Consider the following 25,993-nt stretch of genomic DNA (forward strand, 5'->3'; position numbering starts at 1 on the left):
ATAAGTCCATTAATTAGTTCAATTAAAATAAAAGCTAAAAATACATTTGAAACAGTAATTTTGTCAAAATGCTGATGAAGTCTGTCATAAATATTTATCAGTCCTTGAATAAGTATGACTCATCCATTAACTGCAACATTCTTACTAATTATTAACACCCAAACACCACACACCAAATTTAATTCAGTTGTAAAATTAAAGAGTTTGAAATTCTGGCACTTTTATTCGGATTAAAATTTTGATGCGAGATTTGAATTAAAATTTTAGATCTAGATCATTTTAAATTTAAAAGCTATAAAATCGACAAATCATTCAAACAGAAGTGTATGGTCCTTAAAAGATGGCGTAAGGGTATAATATATTGACATTCTAAATAATAATCTTCTCAACAGCACATACAAATACAGGAATTCAACATAATTTTACTTTGCAATAAATAACTACCCAAAATATGGAAATATAAAATGTAAAATTTTTACTACATACTAAAATAGTTAATGATACCTTATCAATCAGAAGAGATTACAGCAGTAAAGTAAGTTAGGGGAAGGTATATCTCGGTATTATAATATCCAATTTAAAGGTAATAATTAATAAAAATAACAAAGCTTCTCCATAGAGCATATATCTTTATCCTATTAATATATGAATTTCCAGAACTGATCAACATTAATAAAATAATTATTTTGTTAACTTTTAAGAAAATACTTCAATTTTAGATTAGCTCAAAGAAAAAGTAGGTGGCACAAATCTGCCCGCTCAGTGCATAAGTTTTTAATATATGATGAAAATTAATTAGGTTCACCACAGAGATCTAAAAGTTGACCACCATCATGTTTACATGGCTAAATCAGAAACAAAAGTTATTACTTTAAAATAAAAAGTTTATGTCTTAAGTTATTTAAAATGTAAAAGTGCTGACTTGAGCAGTAATGATTTTCAACTTTTACCAACCATTTACTACACAAATATTAATGACACTGGCTGTATAAACATTAAATTTTCAGAGTTCTATTAACAACTGTACAGCTAATTTTAAAAATAACTGTAGGAAAATTTCAAATCAACAAAAAAACGTTCTAATTACAAAACAGTCCATCTTGAAACTAAAGAGATAAAACTGGTAACAGCTCCTTGTTTACTTTACAAAGGCTTCACCATTACATAATATTATCACTTTGAATTAAGCGTAGTACTATTTTCTAGATATGAAAACATGCAAACAACAGTTACAATGAAAGCTTTAAACTAACTTGTGACCAAGCTATTTGATACGTTCAAATAATAAGACAAAACTTATTAAGTCAAACAGTAAATTATAATTAAAATTATTCTTAAAAACGTCTAATAAGTAAAATTACCGGTCATCTGAAACACTTATGACACCTTCTTGGCCTGGAATAATAATTGCCTGGTTAACATCATCAGCAGATCCTTCTAATTTTGATAATAATGTGAGCTTCTTGGTAGAACTAAATCTATCACTAGGAGCTCCAACAGCAGCTTTTATTTCAGCTGCCATTCTACTTATTATACTATAAAACAATAATATCACAAGAGCATTCCAATAATAAATTAACGCAACTATCAAGCTGATAAGCTCAGTAAGCAATAATAACCTTCCTCTGTTCTAACCAGTTATTTTACAGTGTATATTTAGATATACATAATATATTCTACTTACAAATATGTATGGACAAAAATAAAGTAATATTAATTTAATTAGATAGAAAATTATAAATGTTATCTTCATTCAATTTTTAAATATTTTAACACACCTAAAACTTTTATAGGACTGGTAAGAAAAACATATGCTGTCAGCGATCCAGGTGTTTTGGAGGTACCGGTGTTTATAGGCGTGCTGAAGCTTTGGACGTTCTGGTGAAACGTTGTCTGTTGTAATCGTGTTTGGAATTTTCTGTAATTTCTTCAATTCAAAGGAACAAAAATGGTAGGATTATTTTTAAAATATGCTAATTATTCTGCTGTCTAATTTTTTCCATTATCTGTTTTGTTTATGTTTACAGTTGAATGTTTCTTATCTGTTAATATGTTTTATTTTCATTTTTAGACGGTCGGTAAGAATAATAAAATGCTTCAACATATTAACTACAGGGTCCGAATAATTTTACAAGATTCGAGGACATTTATTGGCACATTTAAAGGTTTTTTTTTTTTTTTTTTAATTATTCAATTTTGAATGTTTTAATCAATTCAGACTGATAATTATGTTTTCCCCTTACAGCATTTGATAAACACATGAATCTTATTCTTGGAGATTGTGAAGAATTTAGAAAAATCAAACCAAAAAATACTAAACAGCCAGAGCGGGAAGAAAAGAGAGTGTTAGGTTTTGTATTGCTGAGAGGTGAAAATATTGTTTCCCTGACAGTTGAAGGCCCTCCACCTCCAGAAGAAGGGTTACCCAGGGTACCCCTTCCTGGAGCAGGTGGCGGAATTGGTACAGCAAGACCTGCTGGACGAGGAGTACCAGCACCTGGTACACCTGCTGCCCCTGGTAAGTTCTAAACACTTATTTTTTGTTCTTATGTCATTAATGTATTTATCTTTACATGGTTGTAAACTTGATGTTTTAAAAGATAAATGTTGGATGTTTTTGTATTGCTCAAATGGAAGTTGATGGCCACAATTCTATATCGAAGTTCTTCATGAATAAAATATAATCTTTATTTGTGATATGAAAGAGCCTTGTTATTTGTCTTGTGAACTCGCATAAACGTTAATTGTCATTTTATTATCTACAATGATATAATCACACTTCAGCTCCAACATAGCGTGTACTGAGTAATCAGATATAATAAATTCGATCTACTTTAAATATTATTGAAATGTTAATTGCTTAAATTTAAGTGTTAATTTTAAAAACACTGAACATAATCATATAAAGTAATTACATGACCTTAAGACGCTGTTCCACAACAGTTGTCAATCCTGCATATCTCAGTTACTTTCCACCAAAGAGAGTAACTCCTACAACTCATTCTCCCCTTTCTGCGATGATAAGCTTGTCGCAACATTAGCAGCTTGGCTTATTGACAAGTTTCCCATTGCGAGTTTGGTCATCCACATGCGGCGTTACCAATGCTTCATTGGAAGTAGCATTCTGCATCGGAGGAGCAGTTTTGTTTCTTAATTCCGCTCTATTGGCTATCTTATTCAATCGATGTTGGCCAACAACCGGCTTAACTTCTTCAAACTTCATAATGGATACAGCAACCATATACGTTCTATTTTGTTGATATCTTTTACTACTGGCCGTAATTGCATAATCCATATCTGTCACACAGAATGAAATTACTTCTCCATACTTTTTAATATTCTAGTAGTGAGTTCAATTAGCAAGTATCTGCTGTCCAATGGAGTAGACCGATGCACTAAAAGCCATACAAAGGAGTTCAAATTCTTCTTTAAACATCTCTTAGCAATTTTTACTGCTAACTCTGCTTGGTCATTACATTGAGCGAATCTAGGATTTGACGTAATATATCTGTAGTTCTAAAAGTTAAGAGAATTCTTGAAATTTTACTGGAGAAAATTGCATACTGTTATCCAACCTTAGAACATACAGGACTCCATATCTTTCAAAGACTTATTTCATTATAACGACAATTGTAGCAAATTTGATATTAGTTAGTGTCAGAAGCCGATGGTTCAGAGGGTCATAAAGCCTCTGTAACTTGTGATTTGTGCTCTAAACATTTGGAACAGGACCGTGCTTGTGCTAAACAATTGACTATGCCTGAATGAATGTTGTGTATGTGGGTTATAATCTCAGATCTATAATCCTTGAGAATAAACATCCTATAATCTTTCATTATAAAGCCATCATGACACCCTAAGTTGTCATGCTCTTTGTAAAAATAGGTGTGCTCAAAGTCCAACCAACTGCCATTATCGATACATTCCTTTAATTTCTTGTATAAAGGCTCCTTTTCCTAAGATTTTTCTATTCTCTCTATTTAATTTAGATATTCCCCAGTGTAAAAGTTGGGGGATATTACCCAAATTCATTATTATACTGGTAAGCTGGTTTAAGTAAAGAATTACTTATTATTTGCTGGTAATGATAGAGTGGACTGTATTTATAATAAATTGATATCATAGGCTTTTAAAATGAAATAACCTCTATTCTCTTTTAAGCTTGCTGAAACAATTTGTTGTAAGGTTTGAACAAAAGTGGTTACAATATAATTTGTTAGTGATAGTTTTGGTTTCATTACATTAATTGATGAAGGTATGAGATTTTACTTGCTTGAGATATTCTTAGGGCTTGAAGGTTGGTTCTGCTGTGAATGTGAAGATGGAAGAAGGATTCTCTTGTTTCTTTCTCATCATCCTTCTGCCGCCGCCACCTCTCTCGCCGGAGTGTGAAGTTTTACTCCCTCATGACTATTATCAGAAGAGATCTTGAAAAGTTCTGTCTCTTTCTTCCCCTGTACAGGTTAAGATGGCTTCTCTGTTGGTTCTGACCCCTTTGTTTTGGGGACCAAGATGGCTGCCCAGGCTTCGTACCGCCTATCCTTGCCACTAGATTGCATCATGAATTTCTGTTCAGAAGTTAGGGGGCGCCTTACTTAAACACTCTCCATACATTGGTCGAGAAGATCAGTAGACTAAATAACATAGACATTTAATTTAAGTTTATCTAGACGTCTGAAGTACTAACTTTCTGAATCAGGCGCTTCTCTTGAATAAGCATATGCAATTAAAAGATCTTTCCAGGAATGTATGCCATGGTGTAGTTTAATCTAAATAACCTCATCCAAAAGCGCTGGAGCCTAACTGTTAAATCTTGTTTGGGTTTATCTCCTAATAATTGGACTAGATATTTAGGATCCGAACACAGTGTGCATGACCCCAAGAACAATTGGGCGAACCTTTCACAACTCCAGGTCACTGTTAATGTTTCTCCCATCTGGGTGTACTGTTGCTTTGCTGAACTTAATGTCCTTGAAGCAAATTGAACTGGACTCCACACTCCTATTCTGTGCTTTAACACTGCTCCTAGCTTTTAGTTTGAAGCCGAAATTTGAAGTGGACATCGGGGATCAAAAAGAACCAATCCTGTCACTATACTTATCCTAATCACAATGACCTGCCAATGTGTGCAAAACATTTGTCATGAACTGCTAACCTAACCCAATTGTTCTTTTCACAAAGAAGACTTTTCAATGGTTAAGAAACTGTCATTGGTCGTTGATAAACTTCATCCAGTAATTTGGTATACCTAAGAAATGGTGCAATTCATTACAGTTTTTTTTAGGCTGAGGCAACCAATATGGGAGAGCGTCACTCATAATCCTACAACATTCAGTCTAACTCTATTTCAACTTTGTCACTTAAATATATAAGAGAGGTGTAGATAGTTGACCGTAGATTAATGATTGGAGATGTTTGTCGGGGGGTGCGGTCAGCAAAGAACAACATAAATAAACAAAACCATATTTATTTATTTTATGCCGACTTTTCGATCTGAGTTTTAGGTCTTCATCAGGGGTTGTGGCGTAGAAGGTAAGCTTGCAACTGGTGTGCAACGCACCCCCCGACAAACTTCTCCAATAATTAAATATATAAGAATTTGATTAGAACAACTAATTGAAAAAGGTTCAACTGATTACAATAAGGTGCTCCCTTAAATTTACCCAATCTCTTAAAAACTTTTTAATGTCTGAAAAACCAGGAAATGAAACTTGTTCAACTTCATCAGACACTATAAATTAAGACTTACAGCCAAACTTCTACTCATTAATGGCTTTTTCTGACACTTAATAACATAAGCTATCCCCATATGAACACTTGTCTGATATTTCAGTTTCATCTTGACAGAAAATTTCTTAAGGGGTGTCAACTGCCCTCATAAATGAGGTCCTGTCTATAGGTTGGTTCAAGCTATTAGTATGTATTTCTCCTAGAAAGGTAACATCAGCCCCAGTGTCCAATTTAAATTTTATCAAAACTTCCTGAACCAAGCTGGTAATGAAAATTCCCTTAACTGCAACTAGGTGTCTGCTTATATTTTGAAAAATTTTCTTCTAATACAAGAATACTATTAAAGTCCAGATAACTTGCAGAAGACTTGTCAGAAATTATGTTGATGATTACGACAAACACACTGATTATGGCCTGCCGATGACATTCGTTACACCATCTTTATGTCCCAACAGTTATCAGCAGAATCCCTTCTTCAGTAGTAACATTTAAATTTACCTTGTTCTTTCCTGGCATCCACACGGAACTGTCATTTACTGGGTCAAACATTGGTCGCCTATACTTTACTTCTTTTAATCTCGTGTCTGAAACGGAGTTTTGTAGCCTCTCCCTCTGATGAATCCTGTCAATCACTTCTTTAATGGTCCTCTCTCATAGCCCCAGCTATGCACTAAACCTGTAACGAGCTTCAACAAGATAGTAGCATCACTGTTACCAACTTTGCAGCCACTACAATTCCAATCACGACCTGCCATATTATATAATTTTTTTTTAAACTAATCTGTTAAACTTTAAACTTTAGCTGTTTGATTATGAGTTATGAACCAGTTTCATTATCTGATAATGCCTTTACAATACCTTCATAAGATAGCCTATTAACTAGCATACCAATTGCATTAAGATCACTAGCCCCAGACATCATAGAATATATTAACATATCAATCTGCTGTGGTTCAATCGTTTGGTTCGTCCTGATGCAATCTAAATAGCGTAAACTAGTTAAGTCAACCAAGCCATTGTGCTTGGCTCATTAAGATTGAAATAATTAGGAGGTTTTAACTGAAATGAGGACTCAGAGATTTCAGGAGCTGTCCAATCATTCCTTACGGTAACCAAATAGGAATAAAATCATAGAAATTTGAGTTTTTGATGGCTAGTGGTTATTACAAATAAACGGATGTAAATTAGACAGAATTCTTAAAAATGCAAATGAAAGAGAAGATCAGTATTTGTTAAACTATTAAAACAGAATTAATTATAATAAGGTCTGAATATTCATAGAATAATTTACAGTGAAGATTTAATTTTCCTATTGTTACAAAAGCATAGAATCAGTGATTAAATGAATTACTCATGCACATATGTTTTAGCATTATAACTATAGAATATTAAGAGATTAAATTTTTATACATAAATAATAAAGATATTTGAACTAGATTGTGACTATAAGAGATGACTGATGCTTGTAGTATGTTTGAATCTAGCAAGATCAATAGAGTAGAGATATAAATATCTCTTAAGAAATTTATTCTCTTAAAAGTTAAAAGCCTATTCATAATCAAAATATTGTGATATTTTATGTCTTGTCAAAGTGTTAACTTGTTGAAAAAAGTAAAAAGTTGATTAATATTAATAGTGTGGAGAAAATATTATGATTTTGATGATAAAAGAAAATGTATATGTTTTATATGTAAAAAGTTATAAGCATTAAATTAAGAATTATTTACAATTTATGTATAATTCCTTTGAACTATGGGATTATTATATTTTTTTAATGGCATATTAATACATAATGTTGATAAATAACATTTATTTGATATTTGTGTGCCTTGTTTCTAGGTCTCCAAGGGCCAGTTCGTGGTGTAGGCGGTCCATCTGCACAAGTCATGACTCCAGCTGGACGTGGTGGACAAGTATCTGCACCACCTCAGATGCGTGCTCCACCACCAGGAATGCCTCCAATGATGGGAGCTCCACCAATGATGAGTGAGTAATTTTTTTTATCCTTCAGATTTTGCACTTTAATTTTTGTAAGTAAATTTTGAAGTTTTATTTGATATTTCCTTCTTAGCTCCCTTTTGATTGATTTTCAAGTCTTTCTAATTTCATTTGTCTATGTATGAAATCTATAGTAAGCTGTAGTACCTATTGTGTTTGTGAAATTTAAATATCCGTTTTAAGATCTTTTGAGTCCAAATAACAAAGCCTACACTAGTGTATATGCATGCATGGGTGTATTCGCGCATCCCCCTGGTTTGACTAGCTCAGAATTGAAACTTTTTTGGAAGAGATTAACATCATGCAAATTGGAGTAGTATTAGCAAATATTTGTATTTTGGATCCAAGTGTATTTGGTTCAATCTCTCAGTCACTAATTTATTGATTTCTGTACCTCAAAATAACAATGCGTATGAAGTTGAACTATCAATGGCGGTTTCCCTTATGGTGGATGTTCAATAAGGCTAGGTTTTGAAATTCAGACTCTGAGTGGTTTTTAAAGAAAATTATTTGTAATTAAATGTAAGTTTTTTTATCCATATATAATTTTTCTTTTTCCAGATCATTATTGTGCTGATTGATTGTTTCAAAACTTTTCTGCTAAAGAAATATTTCAATAAAATTCTATATTCTATGCTAATGAAGTTCCTCTTTTTAGACATGGCACCTGGAATGGCAATGGGTAGGGGTGGCCCACCTCCTCAAATGGGTGCTCCTCCTGCTCCACCTATGCGAGGCCCTCCGCCAGGAATGATGCGAGGTAGATGATACTGATTCTTTTTTAGTTACTTTTATGTATAATTTATTTTTTATAGTTCATAATCCATAATGTAAATAAATGTATTAGTACAGTTACAACATAAATGTTTGATTAAAGGAATATTATGGCTGGAATTCAACACTTAAATTTAGTGGGTAGGTTAGGTGATAATTATTGAAAACATTTTGTAATTAAAATTGATGTTTTTAATTTGACTTTGTAATTCTATATTCTGGCTTCAAATTATTGAAAAAATATAAATACCTCTAGAAACTTACCAAGTCTTTTAAAGAAATTGTATTAGAACCATTTCAATGATTTTTAAGTTTTTCACTAGTGAATTTGTAATACATTAATATTAGCATTTATTTTTCTTTCTTTTTACTTGTTTTGTTAATTATTATTTTTATTTATAATTAATATTCAATTATACTTTTTCTTTACTAAACTAATTTCTGTTATTGTTTCAGGGCCCCCACCTTTTTAAGAAGAAAGAGGAAATTTTGTTACCTTCCTTCTTTAATTTTTAAGTATGAAATTTAAAAAGCCATTAGATGGTATAAAGTAATTTCTGACTTTATTTTGGATATTATACATGCCTGTCTATTTATGTATAGTGCACATGTATGTATATATTTAACTCAGTATGTGGAAAAAAGAAGATTGTACTGTATTATTTGATAAATAATTGAAGTAATTTCTGTATCACTTTGGTCTTTATTTAATAAACCATATTTTTTTCTATTTTTTAATTTAATAGTAATTGTTTTAAATGCAATTAGGATTACCTATTTTATTATTAATAAGAAATACATATTATGAGTATGTTGAATCCCGAAAGCGATTACCATTTGTGCATTGTTTTAGCTCTAATTTTTGTATCGCATTCTACTGAAAACATAAACACAATCTTTTATTTATCTATAAATAAATTGATAAAGAATGTTTAGAAAACATCAAAATCATTAGTTAGGAATATTATATTGGAATAGAATTGCTAAGTATTTTGTCTTTTTGGTATACTTATGTTTGTCCTTTTCAAAACAATTTTTGGGTGATATAAAAATAAGATAAGTAAATAATATACTTTTCATGTGTTGTGGAATATTACCTCCACATTTAAAAATAAACGAACAAATTTCTACCTACTATATTTTATTTTCTGTATCAAAAAATTCTTCTTCCACGTCTTCTAAAAGGAACCATAAGTCTTTGTGAACTTGTTGATTTTATTTTATTGTAGATTGTCCAACTTGTAAACCACTGTTCTTGTAGTTTACGTGAGCTCTGCTTGTATTTTGGTAACTGAACTACTCCCTAATCGAAAATACTCATGTAGTCCAACCCAGGCTTGTTGCATAGTATACCATGGCCTATAGATTTTTATTGTGAACAGATTGAAGGAAATCTATAACTGCTTCACAAGATTTGCCTTTGGTAGCTCCAGGTAGTCTCATTATCTTGAGTTTTAAGTGGCTCTTATCTTCCACCTATTGACTATCTTTCCTAAGATCCTTTATTTATTAAACCATCACTCATCTTTAACGTATTTATTATATTTTGCAAAACTTTCATCTGCGTGTAGGTAGATGTTATTTAAAACTAATTTATGAAATAAATTTTTTATGTAAAAAATCATGTTTTTGAACAAACCCATTTAATACGTGCCTTCTATTCTATATTTAAATAGTGATTATTAATAACAAACTTTAATTTAAGGAATTGTTTGGTGTAAAAATATTTCATTTAATAAAACAATCCAATTATTTATTAAAAAATTTAGTTTGTGAATTTATGTTAAAAAATATTCTACAAAAATTTAACTTCTTTTTCCAACACCAATCTTATTATTTGCAATGTGAATGAATACCTTTTATAAAATATGAATATTTGTTATATATTGAAAATATAAATATGCTCCTGTTGCTGAAAAATTTGATTAGTTTCTGTAACCCTTACCTAATGGTATTTCAAACAATTGTTGCCTTGAAGAAGACCTGGAATTCAGGCCATAGCATTATTGGTAAAATAAAATAAGTACCAGTTAATAGCCTTGTTCATGCCCCCAACCATTTTCTTGGTGTGTTTAGTACACACAAACTTATGCTAGCTTTCTATTACATAGCTATTTATCTGTTCATGAAGAACAGATGTTCTATTTCTCTGTTCATAATGTTACTGAAAGTTTTCATCTTCGGTTCGAATCTGGCCAAGGGCATAGACTTTTTTCACTGAATGGCGGTCCCACAAAAGTGAAAAACTTGACCCCCAACCATGGTTAGGCTCTATAGGACTCCAATGGGAGTCAGCTGAAAAAAAAAAAAATTTCATCAGTAAATGGTCTATCTAATGCAAAAAGACTTTCAAATCACACTGGAAGTTCATGAAATTGGCAGGCCCAACTGACTTTTTAAACTTTGTATGTTATTTAATTTTATTGGAAGAAGATAGTTGACTGTAGGAAAATGGTGTGGGTAACAGTCAATAAAGGTACAAAAGAGTAGAAAAAACTATTTAATGTTAACCATAAGGACTATCTAACTATTATTTATCTTTAATAAAAAAATGTAATTGTGAAAGAAAATATTGAATATTAACATGTAAATTGTTTTTGTCTACTCTCAATATAAAAAATTTCTTGAGTGAATTTGTAAATAGAAATGGCCTGTTGTTAAAAACACTGACAATAGCAATAGTTTGAATGAAATTAGTATCAGCTACAACAAACGGCCCCCACCAGTTCATATTGCTGCTGGCTTTGTTCAAACCATGAATAACACCATGCCAATGGATGAAACACAATTGGGATTCCAGCATGACTTTCTTATAGAGTGTTAAATAGAATATGTTTCTAATTGAATAAAAAAATCTTTATTTTTTAAAATTACAGTAACTTAATATATTTAACTCTTTGATTAAGAAAAATACAGTATTAATCACAATTCGTAAATACAGTTCTAACTACTAAATACGCTTCGAGTTCCAAATGGATTGGCTAAAATACTTTTAGAATTAAGCAAATTATATTTTGCAGCATTTATCTTTGCACTAGCAACTACCTCTTCTACTGTTTTGTTTTGACCGTAATAGTCAACAAAATCACCATCTGGGCTCACCAGATATATTATGATAGTATGATCAACCTGAAACATAAAATATTTGTTACATATGTACAGCAGAGCAAAAAAAATATATGAAATATCTTTATTTTCCTACAAAAACCACATTAAAGCAAGAAGAGAACATAGCTGAGGATGTTGGAGCAGCACTACCAACCAGAACGAAACATAAAATATAAGTGAATTGATGAAACATATATATCTACAGCACATCCTTAATTAGAAGGATTAATAATAAGTCACTCTCATTGATGTGGTAGCTGCAAGAATGAAAGAGTTCTAATCCTCTTTTAAATCAACTCATAAAAATAAAATAAAAGCTGTCACAAAACCTCAGTTAAGAAAATGAGAAATTGTATAGATGAATCTTACTATGTAATCATTGTCTTCATCCTTAGGGCCCTGACTAAAATATACTCTATAACTTTTACATGCTTGAGAAACTTGTTCTTTACTTCCTGTAAGACCAATAATTCTAGGAGAAAACTCTTTAATATATTTTGCTACAGCACTGGGATCATCTCTTTCTGGATCAACTGAGATAAACAGCGGCTGAACATCCATTTCCTTATTCTTGTCTTCAATGGATAAAAATTAGAAGTATTATTAGTAACACAAAATTAATGTTATATAATAATGCATTATTTGTGAACAAACCCAGCAATTGCACAATAGTGGATAATTTTTCCATTTCTTCAGGACAAATGTCCGGGCAATGGGTAAATCCAAAATAGATCAGAAGCCATTTTCCCAGAAAGTCTTCACTTGTCACAGGCTTTCCATTATGATCAATTAGACTGAATCGGCCACCTATTTTGGCTTTTCCAAGCTGTTTTTTTCTTTCGTAAGCTAAAGCTAGAAAAAATAGAAAAGACTATATGATAGGGGTCTCACAATTAACAGTGAATTTTTTTGGAGAAATATGGCATTTCAATGAATAATTATTAACAAAAATCTGAGTAAAATGATACATGCTTTAGCCATGACCATGGAACATCAGTGACAATAAATACTGAAGAAAAAAAAATTGATTTTGATTTTTAGTAAAACAAATATCAAACACATACAACCCCATAAACTTTCCACATACAAATATCATTGGATATCCACTGGTTTTTCATAAAGTCTTATTGACCCAACTTTTTTTTTTTCAGTTATTCTCTTGTTATTTAGAGAATTTACAGTTTTAATTATTTTTATCATACTTAGCTATCATAAGCCCACAATTTCTTTCTTAGAGTATGAATTAATAGAAATTGTAAAATAAAATCGATATTTCCCTCAATCAAATTCTATTTCCTAATCTTGACACAACAGAATCATAAACAAATGTTAGAACCAAAGATGTATCACTTCTAATGCATGAGAGCATGGGTGTACTCAGTGGGGGGCAGCTGCCTCCCCCTTGAAGCGAAAAAAATTATGAATTTAATAAAAAATATTTTTATTTCAAGTAAATAATAATTGTTAGAACTAATAAAGCACTACAATTATATATATTTTTGATTTCATTTGCGTATGCCCTTGCACGAGGCTCACATACACATATATATTTTTTTTAAAGTATTTCTTGAGGTTTGATCTCCATTTTAGCATTATTTTAATAATAAGTAAACTTATTATTAAAATAATGCATAACAGATAGATATAACAATAAACTCCTTACATATAAAATAATATAGTGTACTCATCATACAATACAATAATCAGTAATATTGACACTCCATCAACAATATTGAAAAATTTCATTAAAAATCAAGTCATTTTGATCTCTGTCAATTAAATCACCCGTGAAATGTTATATTAAATCCTTAAATTTTAGAAATAAAAACAATTTAAAAACGAATATCGCAAAGTTAATATTCATCTAATTACTTATTGAGGTATTAGTACACAACTGTCACCCAAACATGGTTGTGGGCATGTTCTCCATTATAGACAAAGAAAAAATGATCGACCATTGTTATTGGTTATATACCAACATACTATAAAGTGATTTATAATTATACTCAAACTCAGCTGAAAATTGTTGGGAGGTTTGTTTATACTCTCTGGGCATTTCAATGTCAATTAAAGTAGGATTAATATGTTATAATCAAAACAACAGCACCTAGAGGTAAGTATAATACCACCTGTTATTTGGAGTGACACCTATATACTGATACCCTTACTGAGTTTAACTGCATAAGTAAAGTTAAGATTTTTTTTTTTAATAATTTATTTATTGTTATATACAACTATATACACATATATACAACAAGTAAATTTGCTGTAGGTGACATAGTGACATGATACAAACATATAGAGAATCTACCCACTGATAGAACTCCAAGAAGTTAAGGTTGATTCATAAAAACAAGTTATTTATTAAATATATAAATAACTTGTATAATACTACCTTTTTCCTTTTCTCCTTTTAAGTATAACATAAACGTAAGAAAACCACCTCCTAAAACTCCAGTTACAGCCAATGATTTCCATGTTATAGGACTCTTAAGAGCTACACCATCTTTCTTGATGTTTTGTGAGCTCATGGCTCGCAGTGGTATATTTTTAATTACAGTTTGTTTCACCTATCAAAAGAATATCCATGAAGTGTACATTTTGTGCAGAATTATTACAAAACAATCACCCAATACTTACATATATATTCAATTTTTGACAAATACCTCGAACTAAAGACATGTTTACTAAATATGGTTACACAAAGCTGGGATAAAACAGCACAAAATCTTTTCTACAGCTAGTTAGAGATTGTATCCTTCTTAAACCAATAACAGAAGTCAAATCTTAGAAAAGTATAAATATCTATCGAAGTAAACAATGAAACTAATAAACCGAGAACAATTACAGATATATTAAATCAATAAAATCTCCAATAGGACACTCTTCAGAAAGACACATATCAGTAGAGGAAATCACACAAAGGAAGTATCAGTTGATTATGCAGAAAATCCTTACTCCATTATTGATAATATAGCATAACGATATTTATTGTATACCTATATTTAAATTTTAATGTATAAAATTTAAATTATAAGGATAATGGCAATAAGAACAGCTCGATTTAAAGAACCGGTAGAATGTTAAAACAGATTTTCATTATCTACGATGATAACCACAGGAATCCTCCCTTGAAGGTTGAGGGAGATTGCAAGGAGATAAAGGTAAAATATTAATTCCAACGAACCGACCTCCGCAGAAATATCTCAGTTCAGTAAGACCCAGAGAATTAGATTTAGGATCCGATGGTAACTGTTCTACTGTCTTTAAATTGCGTAATTAGTGTTCATTTAGATTTAATTAGTTTATAATTAATTGATAAAGAAGAAATTTTCTTACATAATATAGGAATATAAATTTTATAGAAAATTCATAATAATCTTATCATTTTTATTTTAAACCTTTTTCCTTTATTGGTCTCAATGAATTAATATCATAACTAAAAAAATTGAACAAGCAAAATCGTATTAAATTATTTGTTTTATTTTTTTTAAATCCTTCCTCGACAGTTTCTAACTGGAAGCCTTTTTAAGGAGGGTTGAATTCCATACAAAAAATTGTTTGTTTTTTTTTTTGTACTGAGGGGTAACTAAAAGAAAATAAAAGTTAAAAATTATATGATTCAAAGTTTGAATTCGAGGTTCATTTTTAGTTTACTATTTTCAGTAATGAACCTTTTTAATTAGCCTAGAAAAAAATTCAACACCTACTATATTTTTTAGCTTTTTACGTTTCAAGATAACTCCTAAATGAGGAAAAAAAATCTATCTGTCCATCATTGCAGGTTTTTACTGGAATTATTGTTCGGATTGTTATCAGATATCGCACTAAAATTAGAGGATATCTGACGATGATCCTGGGAACTCCTTTTTGTTTCAAAATAGTGACCAGTTAGACCTTTGCTACAAATAATTATATTCCCCACGCAGATCTTAATTGGACCAATATTAGAGAAAATATAATTTCGGGCGATCATCATTAAGAGATGATCCCAGTGCTGTAGCAAAATATATTAAAGAGTTTTCTCCTAGAATTATTGGTCTTACAGGAAGTAAAGAACAAGTTTCTCAAGCATGTAAAAGTTATAGAGTATATTTTCGTAATAAAAGAATATATTCTTATAGAAAAAATCATTGTGTAATAATTTGTATCGTTTCCTTACAAGGGTAAAGCAGATATTTTTCTTTGTTTGATTGCACATCGTTCTATGTTATTTACTTATAATGTCAAATAACTCTCAATTCAAAGGTATAAAGTATTTATCAAATCAATCCTTGTCATATTTCTAATAAAGTTCTGGGTAGATGTAGGTCTCATCCATCTTTCGGAAACAGGACATTCTATCCAATGTCGACGGCAAAATCAACAAAGATTCAGCGGTTGAAATGAGAATGATTGTATGATTATGATGGTGATTGAATGATGGTGATGAGAATTTAAAGTTTAAGATCTTGCTTATCCTAGTTAAGTAGATAGATATTTTATTTTTTTTTTAATAATTTATTTATTGTCATTTACAACTGGATACAAATATATACAACAAGTAAATTTGCTGTAGATGACATAGTGACATGATACAAACATGTGGAGAATCTACCCACTGATAGAACTCTAAAGACAGATATTAAGAAACAGTAAAACACTTTTCTGGCCTTTGATAGGAGGAAAAACCGTGAAATTATAAAAAAAAAAAATAATATATCAAAACCTGAGAAATTTGATTATTATTGAGAACCTGGTAATGAGAAATTTTCTGGTAACTATCAAATAGGTTATTGGTTTACGAGCTGCATTAAAAATAATTAAGAATTCATTTCTGAAAGTAGCCTGTGATGTTTTATTTTTAAAAGGATTTCCCATTCAAAGAACATGTTGTAGATGATTATAGAAGAGAGGGTTTTGACCGAAATTTATACCGTTACGGGCGGTTTTAATGTGAGAGAGTTGAAACCACACAAATGAAATTTAGACGAAGGATATGATTTGATTTGTTAATATAAATTAAGATGTGAAGAATTATGCACAATGACTCCCAATATATCTGATCACTGGCTTTTATTTTTGAGTAATGTATGTCGGAAAAGGAGACACATCAATGAGAATTATATTCCACTTCAATATTTATAGCTTTACCTGAATTTGAATTTTATTTTTAATAAATTTGGAGCTATATAAGACATATCCTTAGATCGAATACTTCATTATTACTAAAATTAACAGTTTGTGGAGAACCACCCATAGATATATGTATATACACAATCATACATAATTATATGCCGGAATGTAATTAAAATACTAAATAATTGTTCAAAAGATTTTAACTTTTTTTAGAAAGTTATTCACCCACCGTTGCTCTATGCTATTAGCTCTCATCATTATCTCTAGCCAGAATTTGTTGATGTGGCGTTGGTGCTTCCACAGTCCCCGGTCAACAACGTTAGAATCATATAATTATATATAATATATTGTGATAATGACTAAAATAAACAAATATTTGTGCTTATTAGCGGTCTATTGTGTTGTTACGATAGGATTCTGTGAAGTTCCAGTATCAGATTTGCAAATAAAAAATATTGACCGGTCTATAGACGTATCTACTCAATTGTGCAAAGTATTGTGTAAACTTCAATTAGAAAATGTTGGTAAAACGGCAGTTAACTCTTTTTTGTTTTCAATTGAACCATCATTTGCATCTAAAGTGTCTTATATCAATGCAAAATTATCTGATTCAAGTAAAACTGTATTAAAGATGAGTGTAGCAGAGAAAAAAGGTACAGAAGAGTCTGTACACTGGAAAGTTGATTTAAAAGAAAATTTAAATTCTGGTAAAACTGTAAATGTTGAAGTGGAATATACTCTGATTGATGTTGTTTCACCTTTTCCGACATCTATTACTCAAAAAGAAAAGCAATTGGTGAGGTATATTGGCAGTCATTATATATATTCACCTTATCTAGTTTCTAAGCAAACTACCTCCATTAACGTTGGCACTAAGAATGTTGAATCCTTCACCAAACTACAACCATTCTCAAATGCTGATACAATTATAACTTATGGACCCTATCAAAAAATCGCTCCATATACAGTAGATATTTTAACTGTCCACTATGAAAATAACACTCCATTTTTAAAAGTGGTAAAGCTTGAAAGACAGATTGAAGTTTCACACTGGGGGAATATAGCTATAGAAGAAACAATTGATTTGTTACACACAGGTGCAGTACTAAAAGGACCATTCTCCCGTTATGACTTTCAGAGGGAAGCACAAAGTGGCTTATCAAGTGTTAAATCATTCAGAACAGTTCTTCCTGCTGCTGCTACTGATGCTTATTATAGAGATGAAATCGGTAATATATCGACTTCTCATATGAAAGTTTTAACTGATTCTGTTGAACTTGATTTACGTCCACGTTTTCCATTATTTGGAGGATGGAGAACTCATTATGTTTTAGGATATAATGTACCAAGTTATGAATATTTGTATCATTCCGGAGACAATTATAAACTCAAGATGCGCATAATGGATCATGTTTTTGATGATATGGTTGTAGAGGAACTTGTTACTAAAATCATTTTGCCAGAAGGTGCTGATAATATCAAGTTGACTACACCGTACCCTATGGTCCGTCTTCCTAATACAAGACATAGCACTTACCTGGATACCAAAGGCCGTCCTGTAATTTCTGTAACCAAAAGAAATTTAGTAGAGAATCACATCCAAGACTTTGAGTTGGATTATGTATTTCCTCGAATTTTAATGCTTCAGGAACCCCTTTTGGTTACAGTGGCTTTGTATATTCTATTTTTATTAGTGATTATTTATGTCCGAATTGATTTGTCTATTAGCAAGGATGAATTAGGTGAAAGTAAATTGCGTGTTTCCGGTATTATTGATAAATTATTGCACCATCTCGACAAAAGGGCTAATATTTACTCTCAGATTGAGGATCAGCTTTCAAAACTCAAATCTTCTAAAGATGTAAATCCCTTTAATTCAGCCATGAAAACTATTAATCTGGACTATAAAAATACTACTACTCATATATCTGAACTTTCTACTAAAATTAAACCTGATGCTGCAGATGTAGCTGAAAAGTTGTTGGAATTGCAGAAATTAGATCGGGATTTAAAAGAAATTTATGCCAAGAAACAAACATTGTATGTTGAAAAACTTGCATCCGGAAAAATTGGCAGGAATGCGTTTGTAGAAGCAGAATCAGTCATCAACAAAAAGAAAGATGAATTAATTGAAAGAATAAATTCCATCATCAAAAATTTACATTAAAATGAAATAATTATTTTGTTAATGATAAAATATTTGAAGAATTATAAGTTGAGTTCATTCTCATTGTTATGTAAATTTTGTGATTTCTTTTCTTGATTATTTAAAAAAAATGACCATTCCATTGATTTGTTGAATGGTGTATAAACTGTTATGATAATTTTATTAATTTAGTTTTGCCCCAACAATATTTTTATAATTATATATTTTTTCTTTTGGTAATTTTAGAGGTTTAAGCTTTACTATTTATACAACCCTAGGTTTGTTAAGTAAAATTCTCTTTAATTAACTATTTTCAATTTATTTCCCAAATCCTCACACAAACATCTTTTAATCTAGTTTCATTCTTTTTAGGAATCTATAAGAAATATGTCTTGTTAATACCACCATTTAGTTAGCAAGTAATGATTACTATTAATAAAACAGTTTTATTTACTATTTAGATTGTTAATAGTATTTCTGGGGGGGGGGGGGGACTTTCTGATTCACTTAAAATGAGATTATAAAGTGACTGGTCAATTGTTTTGAGACTTATTTTTAAGTTTTCTAGGTTCACTAATATCAACCCTGAGTAGGAAAAACTTATGTGTAGTAAAAGTCATGAGTAGGGAATTTGGCTTTAATTCGAACAGTAATCTGACTGAAGTTATGTATGAATGTGTCCAGTAATATGTGAGTAATCTAAAGTCAACTTTCTAATATATTCAACAGAAATAGTTACTGATGTATCAACTTTGGTAAATTATAAATAATATTGGCTTAATAATTGATTAAAGAGTGGATGAAGGTATCGTACAGGATAATATAAATTTTTGCTATGAAAACTATCTTCAATACTCCTTTTTATGTAAACCTTTATTTAATTTATCTGAACCTTAAATTGTGACAGTTTTTATTAGTAGAAAATTGAGTTCTTTAATCAAATTAAATTCATGTTTTTTCAGATTCGTAACATGAACACATTGCAACACCTTCATCCACTCATTTCCAAATATCTTACATTATTGTAATAAAATTAAGTCTATATTTGCTTATTTGGTAATTCAGGTTTTATTAATAAATTTGATGGCATCTGAAATTTTTTAAAATTAAAATTATGTAATAAAACTCCCCATTTACAAAAATTATTATATTTTGAAATTTTTTTTTATTTATGTATGCATACTAATGTATCAAAGGTTCCAAGCTTCCCATCCTCAGGATGCTTGATTTAGTTTTCCTCCCATGTCCAACTTAATTCATAAAATCCAATGCTTCTATTGTTGGACCGTTTTTAATGAATTATTTTTGCCAAGAGATCTTTTATCAATTCCACTCTTGTCTTGCAATATTTTGTTTACTACTGAAAGATCTGACATATTTACTTTTTATAACAATCCATTTCCTTATAACAATAAAACATTGAAACTAGCCTACCTAAATTTATAATTATTTTTATGTGGTACAAATAACCAAAATTCACGGCGATGTAAGGAATATTATAATGACTGATGAAATATTATGAATGAACCATTGATAATGAAATTATAAAATAGATGAATGGATGAACATTGAGTAAAATATAAATAATAAAATTTATTTTCACATATCAAAACAATATCAATCAACTTAAAAATTTATCTGGCAAGCAGGCATAGAAACTGAAGCCAAATCATCCTGCTCCCTTTGTCCAGTTAAATTACTTTCAGGAGGGAGGTGCAACTTTTGAATTATAAGTTTTTTCTTCACTACTTTAAATGCCCAATCAATATCTTCAGGTACATGAATTGAGAAGGAATTGACAGGAGATATTTTTGAAAACTTAATGAGACCACTAAATTCCTTGAGAGATGGGTCATTATTATTGATGAGAGACTTCAATGAAATTACTATATCACTTAGTTGCATACATCTATTAAATACTTGATCCCCAAAAAGATTAGATGGAATCGTAACTAAGGCAACTGAACATGAATTATGAACAATAGTCCTTAATTTTAAAAAAACCTGATAAATCGATTGGCTTTCGATTTGCCAAAATGGTGAACCCAGGCCCTGTACGACCACTCTCATTATTTTCTTTGCTTTCATAGGCTCTTTACAAGATTTCAAAGATGAAGTAAACTTTAAGATATCATCTATTAATCCACACTTGTCATTTCCTACACGATTGTCTTTAGGCCAAATAGTTACATCAGCGCACTCAATCTTATCCGAAGGTATTTTACAGGAAAAATCAAATTCATGACTAATTAAAGAATTCTTTAATGATGCAGGCTCAGATAAAACTTGCTGGGTGTTTTTGTATCTCCAAGCTATCTGTAGTTCCTCTGAAGAGGTAACTTTTTTATCTTCCTTTTTGGGAATTGGTTGAGGTAAGTCATTTATTACACTCTCTGGGTTTTCATCTTTAGAAGCTAGAAAAACTGAGTCATGACATGTGATGCCCTCTGATAAAAAACACTTAGTAAAGATTCTTGAATAATATCCATGTTCATCTTCCTCAATCAATACTAATGATCCAAGCGGTATTCCACTTCCTAATATTGCATCCAATGAAGAAATTCCTGTCGTTATGTTAATTAATGTTTTGGGAGTTACATGAGGCATTGATAGCCTTTCATCTGCATTTCTTAACACTGAATACATAGTTCTTAAGGAGTAAACATCGCTTGATATGACTTTATAGGTGGAGGGCAATGATTACCAGAAATAATAAATAGCGCTCGATTTCTATAACTACAAAACTTGTACACAACCACAATAGTTTTCACCAAAGAATAGTTAGTCTGGAGGTTATTTTCTAAAGGTTATAAACATTGCAGAGAAGGAGCACTGTACTAAACTAAAAGCCACGAATAGAGCAAAAACAATTTTTTTTCTTTATCATAACCTTATTTTCTTTTTTTGAAAATTTCTTTTTCTGGAAATCATCCTTATTCCGCATATTTGTATTCCGTACATTATTATCTATATGTCAAGGTTAATTATCTTTCGTTTGAGAATAAAATCTACGGAACGAGATAAAGTTGAAATATAACTTGATCCATAAAGGTGTTTCTCGTAAGCTTAAGCGATAGTAACTAACGGAATCTGATGACATTCATTCAGCACTCACTTCATACTAATCCCCAACTTTCTCTAAATCAGAGGAACCTTTTTCGAAAAATATGTGTGCTGAGAAAAATACGTTTATGCATATGTAAGCGAAAGATGCTGAAGGAATCTGACAAAATTAAAATAGAACCAACTAGAAATCACCGATAATCCCTGAAAATTTAATAAAAATCGGATTAAAGGTTTGACCGATTATGCCCGAAAACAAATTTGACAACTGACAGACAGGTACGAAATAAAATTTGTTTCTTGATGTATAAAACGTCAATATGTATGAAAAGTTTTTGAGGTCCGTGGTAGATTAGTGTTTGGAGTCCGAGGCAGATTATTTTTGGGGCCCTGGACTGATATAATTTTTAGGTCTCGAGTAAATTTGTTTGCGGGTTCCGTGGTTGATTGGTCCTGGGCGGATTGTTTTGAGGGCTTGGTCAGATACAATATTTAGGTCTCAGGTAAATTTTTTTTCTAGTCAATGGTGGATTAGTGTTGGGGCCCTGGACGGATTATTTTTGGAGTCCGGTCCAGATTATTATTAGGGTCTGGGTTTGGTATAATTTTAAGATCTTTGGCAAATTTGTTTTTGGAATGTGTGGTGGATTGGTGTTTAAGGCCCGGGGTGGATCTGGGATGGACACAATTTTAAGGTCTCGAGTAAATCTGGTTGGGGGTCGGTAGTAGATTGTTGTTTGGAACCCGAGATGAATTATGTTTGGGGTCCTGAGCTGATAAAATTTTAAAGTCTATTGTATTTAAAGTGAATTAGTTTTTCGGGTCCGTTGTGCATGTTGGGGAGCCTGGGCAGATCAGTTTTAGAGTCCGAGGCAGATTATTTTTAGGGTCCGGGCTTGATATAATTTTAAGTTCTTTAAGAAATTGGTTTCTGGAGGCCGGGGTGAATTCAATTTTGGGGCCAGGATGGGTTATTTTTGGGTGTACTACAAGTACAATTTGAAGTTTTGGAGCAGGTATATAAGAACAGTGTTTTCCCACCTATCGTCATTACATTAGGTAAATTTGATATGTTGAGACAGTTCACTGTCAAGACGTATATATAAGACAGTTAAACGTGGCAGTTAATGCGACTGTTAGTCCACTGACACTACGTGTACTATTAACGATAACGCCAGAACCAGTACATTACTGTAGTGACAGTTAAAACTGTTATGACTGTAACGTTCAAATAGTTACACCATGATAGTGGCTGACACTTTCCGCAATAACGTGTACGGTAATTCACTATCAAGGCGCATGGATACATGTGATATTTAAAGTGACAATTGGCTCACTGACATCACTTGTACTATCAACTATCACGCCAGAGCTAGTGCGACAGTGCAATCATACAGTTACAGTTATACCGAATTTCTAGAATCGGTTAAAGTAGTGGGCATTTGTCAGGAAAACAAGTATTTTCAAGGCGCTAATCGGATATTTTTGATCGAAAGAATCTTTCAGTACTGAAATCGATTTTGTAAAAGATCCCAGTTTTGTTACACAGCACTTAAGTCCGATGGAAAAATACATTTTTAATCGAGGATTGTCTTGGAAAATTTAATTTTAAAATTATTTTTGACAATTCGCACCGAAACTGTGCTGAAACTCGGACAAAATCGTTTAAGAATTGGATTTTCCGTAAGACTGCGTTGTCATAATCTGAGTATGCTCAGCCGGCTGAGGACACAAATGCTTGTAATGATGATGAATTCTTAATTATGATAACGGACTATATTGTTTTGAAACTCATAACATCAATTGGAATTTATCACTACAGTATGTGTTTTTTAAAATGTAAATTGTCCTTTAATTGACTAATTATTGTCATGAAGGATATTCATTTTCCTCTTCTTGTAACCATAGTGTTTCTATCTTCTATATATTTACCACTCTAATCTAGTTAAAACTCAAGTAAGAATGACCTGCCTTTTGAGCCATAGATGGGGAGTATCAGGGTACTTTAAACTCAGTAAACAAGTACAGTTCTCAGGATCTTCACACATAGTTAGGAAGAAGATTATTATCAGTCCTAACAAAAATCTACTTATATGGCGTATATATCGTTGTTTTGATAGAAGGGTTTTAAGGTTACTCAAGTTTCTTTTAGCAAGTGGGCGTGTACCCTTGAAGGATATTTGTCAAAATGAAGTTTTGTGGCCCTAAATTTTCCCTATGTGGCGTTATCATCAGCATATGGGGCATTATACAACTTGCTAGTATGGGTATATTTTATTATTTTAAGAGTGTTGCTCTCTTAGAAGATTTACCTATTGAGGAATCATATAGCACTCCCCATGAGTTTTATACAGCTGCTGAAGCAGGATACAAGACCAATGCTATGAATTGCTGGATTGCTGCTTGTCTATATGTTTTTACTCTGGCTTTTAGTAGCTATCAATTTTATGTGAACAGCCGCACTCATGTATAATTTTGATTGATGGGAGACTGGTTCCTTCAGAACTAATCGATATAATAGTTACATTCCCTTTCTTCAGTTTTAATTGTATAGATAACATTTCATATTTTAATGTACCTTATTTTAAGTGTTATTTAGTTGAAACAAGTTATTAGAATCCCTTCTTAATAAGAAGTAATTCCTTTGTAAAAACAATTTTAACATAACATTACTTCTCTATAACCTTAGTACTACTTTTTATGTTTGATTTGAATATCTTTTTTCAAGTGATCAGGAGTTGGTATTCTTCAAATTACTTTCTAATTTGAAGTGGAATTAGTTATTTAAACATTATTAATATGAAAGTATTAACTTAAAATGATTTATATTTATCTAATATTTTATTTAATCCTCAATAAGTTATTGTATTAGTTCAGCTTTAGTTTGTTTGTTTTATCTATATTTTATCATATTCAATTAAACTGAGGAACATGTTTTAATTATTTTGTTAAATTGTATATCTTATGTTGTGTAATGGTCAAATGGTGTATTAGTAACACATAGATTTTCACTGATATTTGCACCTTCAATTCAATTTTTAAAAAATATATTTTTCTTCCTTTATTTAAGCTGGTCGGTAGGAGATGAAAAAAATAATTGTAATATACCTTATATTCAATGTAAATATTGCAGTTGTAACTGTTTGTAATAAGTATGAAATTAATTTAAATAAATTGTTTTTCATTTATCAAGTTTGTTGTTCTTAATCCTGTAAGCATATTAATTTATTTGTTATTGATAACTCACTTTTGGCTGTAAGAATATTATATTAATAATAATTATGGAATATTTACTGATTATTATGCCTTAATTTACCTTCACAGAATTAGATGCTTAGGAGGTATCCATTCTGTACTTAAAATGCTAAAGACATGTTGGTTTCAATGCCTCTTGGAGCCATGATTGTAAATTATGGTACTGCTGTACAAAACTAGCTCTAAGCAGCGGGAACTTCAATACTTATTCAGAATGCTAAAAGTTATTATAGGCCCAAACTTCACTGTAAAGTATGTGTTGGTGGATTTGTTCCCATTTTTAAGCAAGATGAATTTGAGAGCTGTTATTACTTAATAATTATATCATTAGTAATAAAATAATAGTAAAAGTAGGAATTGAAGTTCCAGCTGCTTGTTTGGTAGTTTTATCTACATTATTTGAACGATGGGCCAATCCATGCTAAATCATTCAGCCAAAGAGTAACTTTATTTTAATGCTAATTTGTGAGCTATGGTATTATACAAAAAAAAGGCCAAAATTCTATAAGTTATTTGAGAATTGTGGTCATTTAAAGTTTTAAAATATTTGAACTTCCGAGGACAGTGTGAGGTGGAAACCAGCTTTTATATTTATATTTATGTATATATAATATAATCACACTTGTGGTTAAAATTTACGTACTCATTCGGACAAACGAAGAGGAATAAATAAATAAATATGTTATATAGTTAAAGTTAATTTTTTTTTAATCCTTTGTTATCCAAATATATGTCAGATGTTTAACCTAAAAGTAACCTTAAGTTTTATTAGTGTTGGTGATACTACTGAGCACAACTGGT

The 25,993-nt window shown here is 31.0% G+C and overlaps 6 protein-coding genes across 6 annotated transcripts in view; 3 read left to right on the plus strand and 3 right to left on the minus strand.

Annotated features, from left to right (window-relative positions):
* Nucleotides 1–1,621, minus strand: part of LOC136795389 (WD repeat and FYVE domain-containing protein 2-like) — an 8,273-nt gene extending 6,652 nt beyond the window's left edge. The window contains exon 1 of the mRNA XM_067045765.1: nt 1,362–1,621. Within this exon, the coding sequence (XP_066901866.1) occupies nt 1,362–1,522 (161 nt within the window). The 5' untranslated portion in view covers nt 1,523–1,621. The remainder of the gene's footprint in view (nt 1–1,361) is intronic.
* A 178-nt stretch (nt 1,622–1,799) lies between these two features.
* Nucleotides 1,800–9,240, plus strand: SmB (small ribonucleoprotein particle protein SmB). Its single transcript, XM_014419448.3, has 6 exons — nt 1,800–1,951; nt 2,072–2,165; nt 2,246–2,518; nt 7,570–7,716; nt 8,387–8,488; nt 8,959–9,240. Exons 1-6 carry the CDS (start codon nt 1,949–1,951, stop codon nt 8,973–8,975), a joined length of 636 nt encoding a protein of 211 aa, XP_014274934.1. The 5' UTR covers nt 1,800–1,948; the 3' UTR covers nt 8,976–9,240.
* A 2,103-nt stretch (nt 9,241–11,343) lies between these two features.
* Nucleotides 11,344–14,751, minus strand: Scox (Synthesis of cytochrome c oxidase). The gene is made up of 5 exons (XM_014419450.2): nt 14,251–14,751; nt 14,006–14,180; nt 12,265–12,462; nt 11,980–12,185; nt 11,344–11,631 (listed from the first exon to the last, which is right to left on the minus strand). Exons 1-5 carry the CDS (start codon nt 14,290–14,292, stop codon nt 11,446–11,448), a joined length of 807 nt encoding a protein of 268 aa, XP_014274936.1. The 5' UTR covers nt 14,293–14,751; the 3' UTR covers nt 11,344–11,445.
* Nucleotides 14,752–16,992: 2,241 nt separating this feature from the next.
* LOC106680009 (dolichyl-diphosphooligosaccharide--protein glycosyltransferase subunit 1) lies at nt 16,993–19,181 on the plus strand. The gene has a single exon (XM_014419464.3). It carries the CDS (start codon nt 17,084–17,086, stop codon nt 18,893–18,895), a length of 1,812 nt encoding a protein of 603 aa, XP_014274950.1. The 5' UTR covers nt 16,993–17,083; the 3' UTR covers nt 18,896–19,181.
* Nucleotides 19,182–20,447: 1,266 nt separating this feature from the next.
* Elp4 (Elongator complex protein 4) lies at nt 20,448–22,136 on the minus strand. The gene has a single exon (XM_014419465.3). The coding sequence runs from the start codon at nt 21,518–21,520 to the stop codon at nt 20,501–20,503; it is 1,020 nt and encodes a 339-aa protein (XP_014274951.1). The 5' UTR covers nt 21,521–22,136; the 3' UTR covers nt 20,448–20,500.
* Nucleotides 22,137–24,057: 1,921 nt separating this feature from the next.
* Nucleotides 24,058–25,125, plus strand: LOC106680011 (ribonuclease kappa-B). Its single transcript, XM_014419466.3, has one exon. The coding sequence runs from the start codon at nt 24,126–24,128 to the stop codon at nt 24,408–24,410; it is 285 nt and encodes a 94-aa protein (XP_014274952.1). The 5' UTR covers nt 24,058–24,125; the 3' UTR covers nt 24,411–25,125.
* Nucleotides 25,126–25,993: the final 868 nt, after the last annotated feature.

Source organism: Halyomorpha halys, unplaced genomic scaffold (assembly GCF_000696795.3).
Source record: "Halyomorpha halys isolate HHAL.00 unplaced genomic scaffold, Hhal_1.1 Scaffold238.1, whole genome shotgun sequence".
In the NCBI taxonomy this organism is placed as follows: Eukaryota; Metazoa; Arthropoda; class Insecta; order Hemiptera; family Pentatomidae; genus Halyomorpha; species Halyomorpha halys.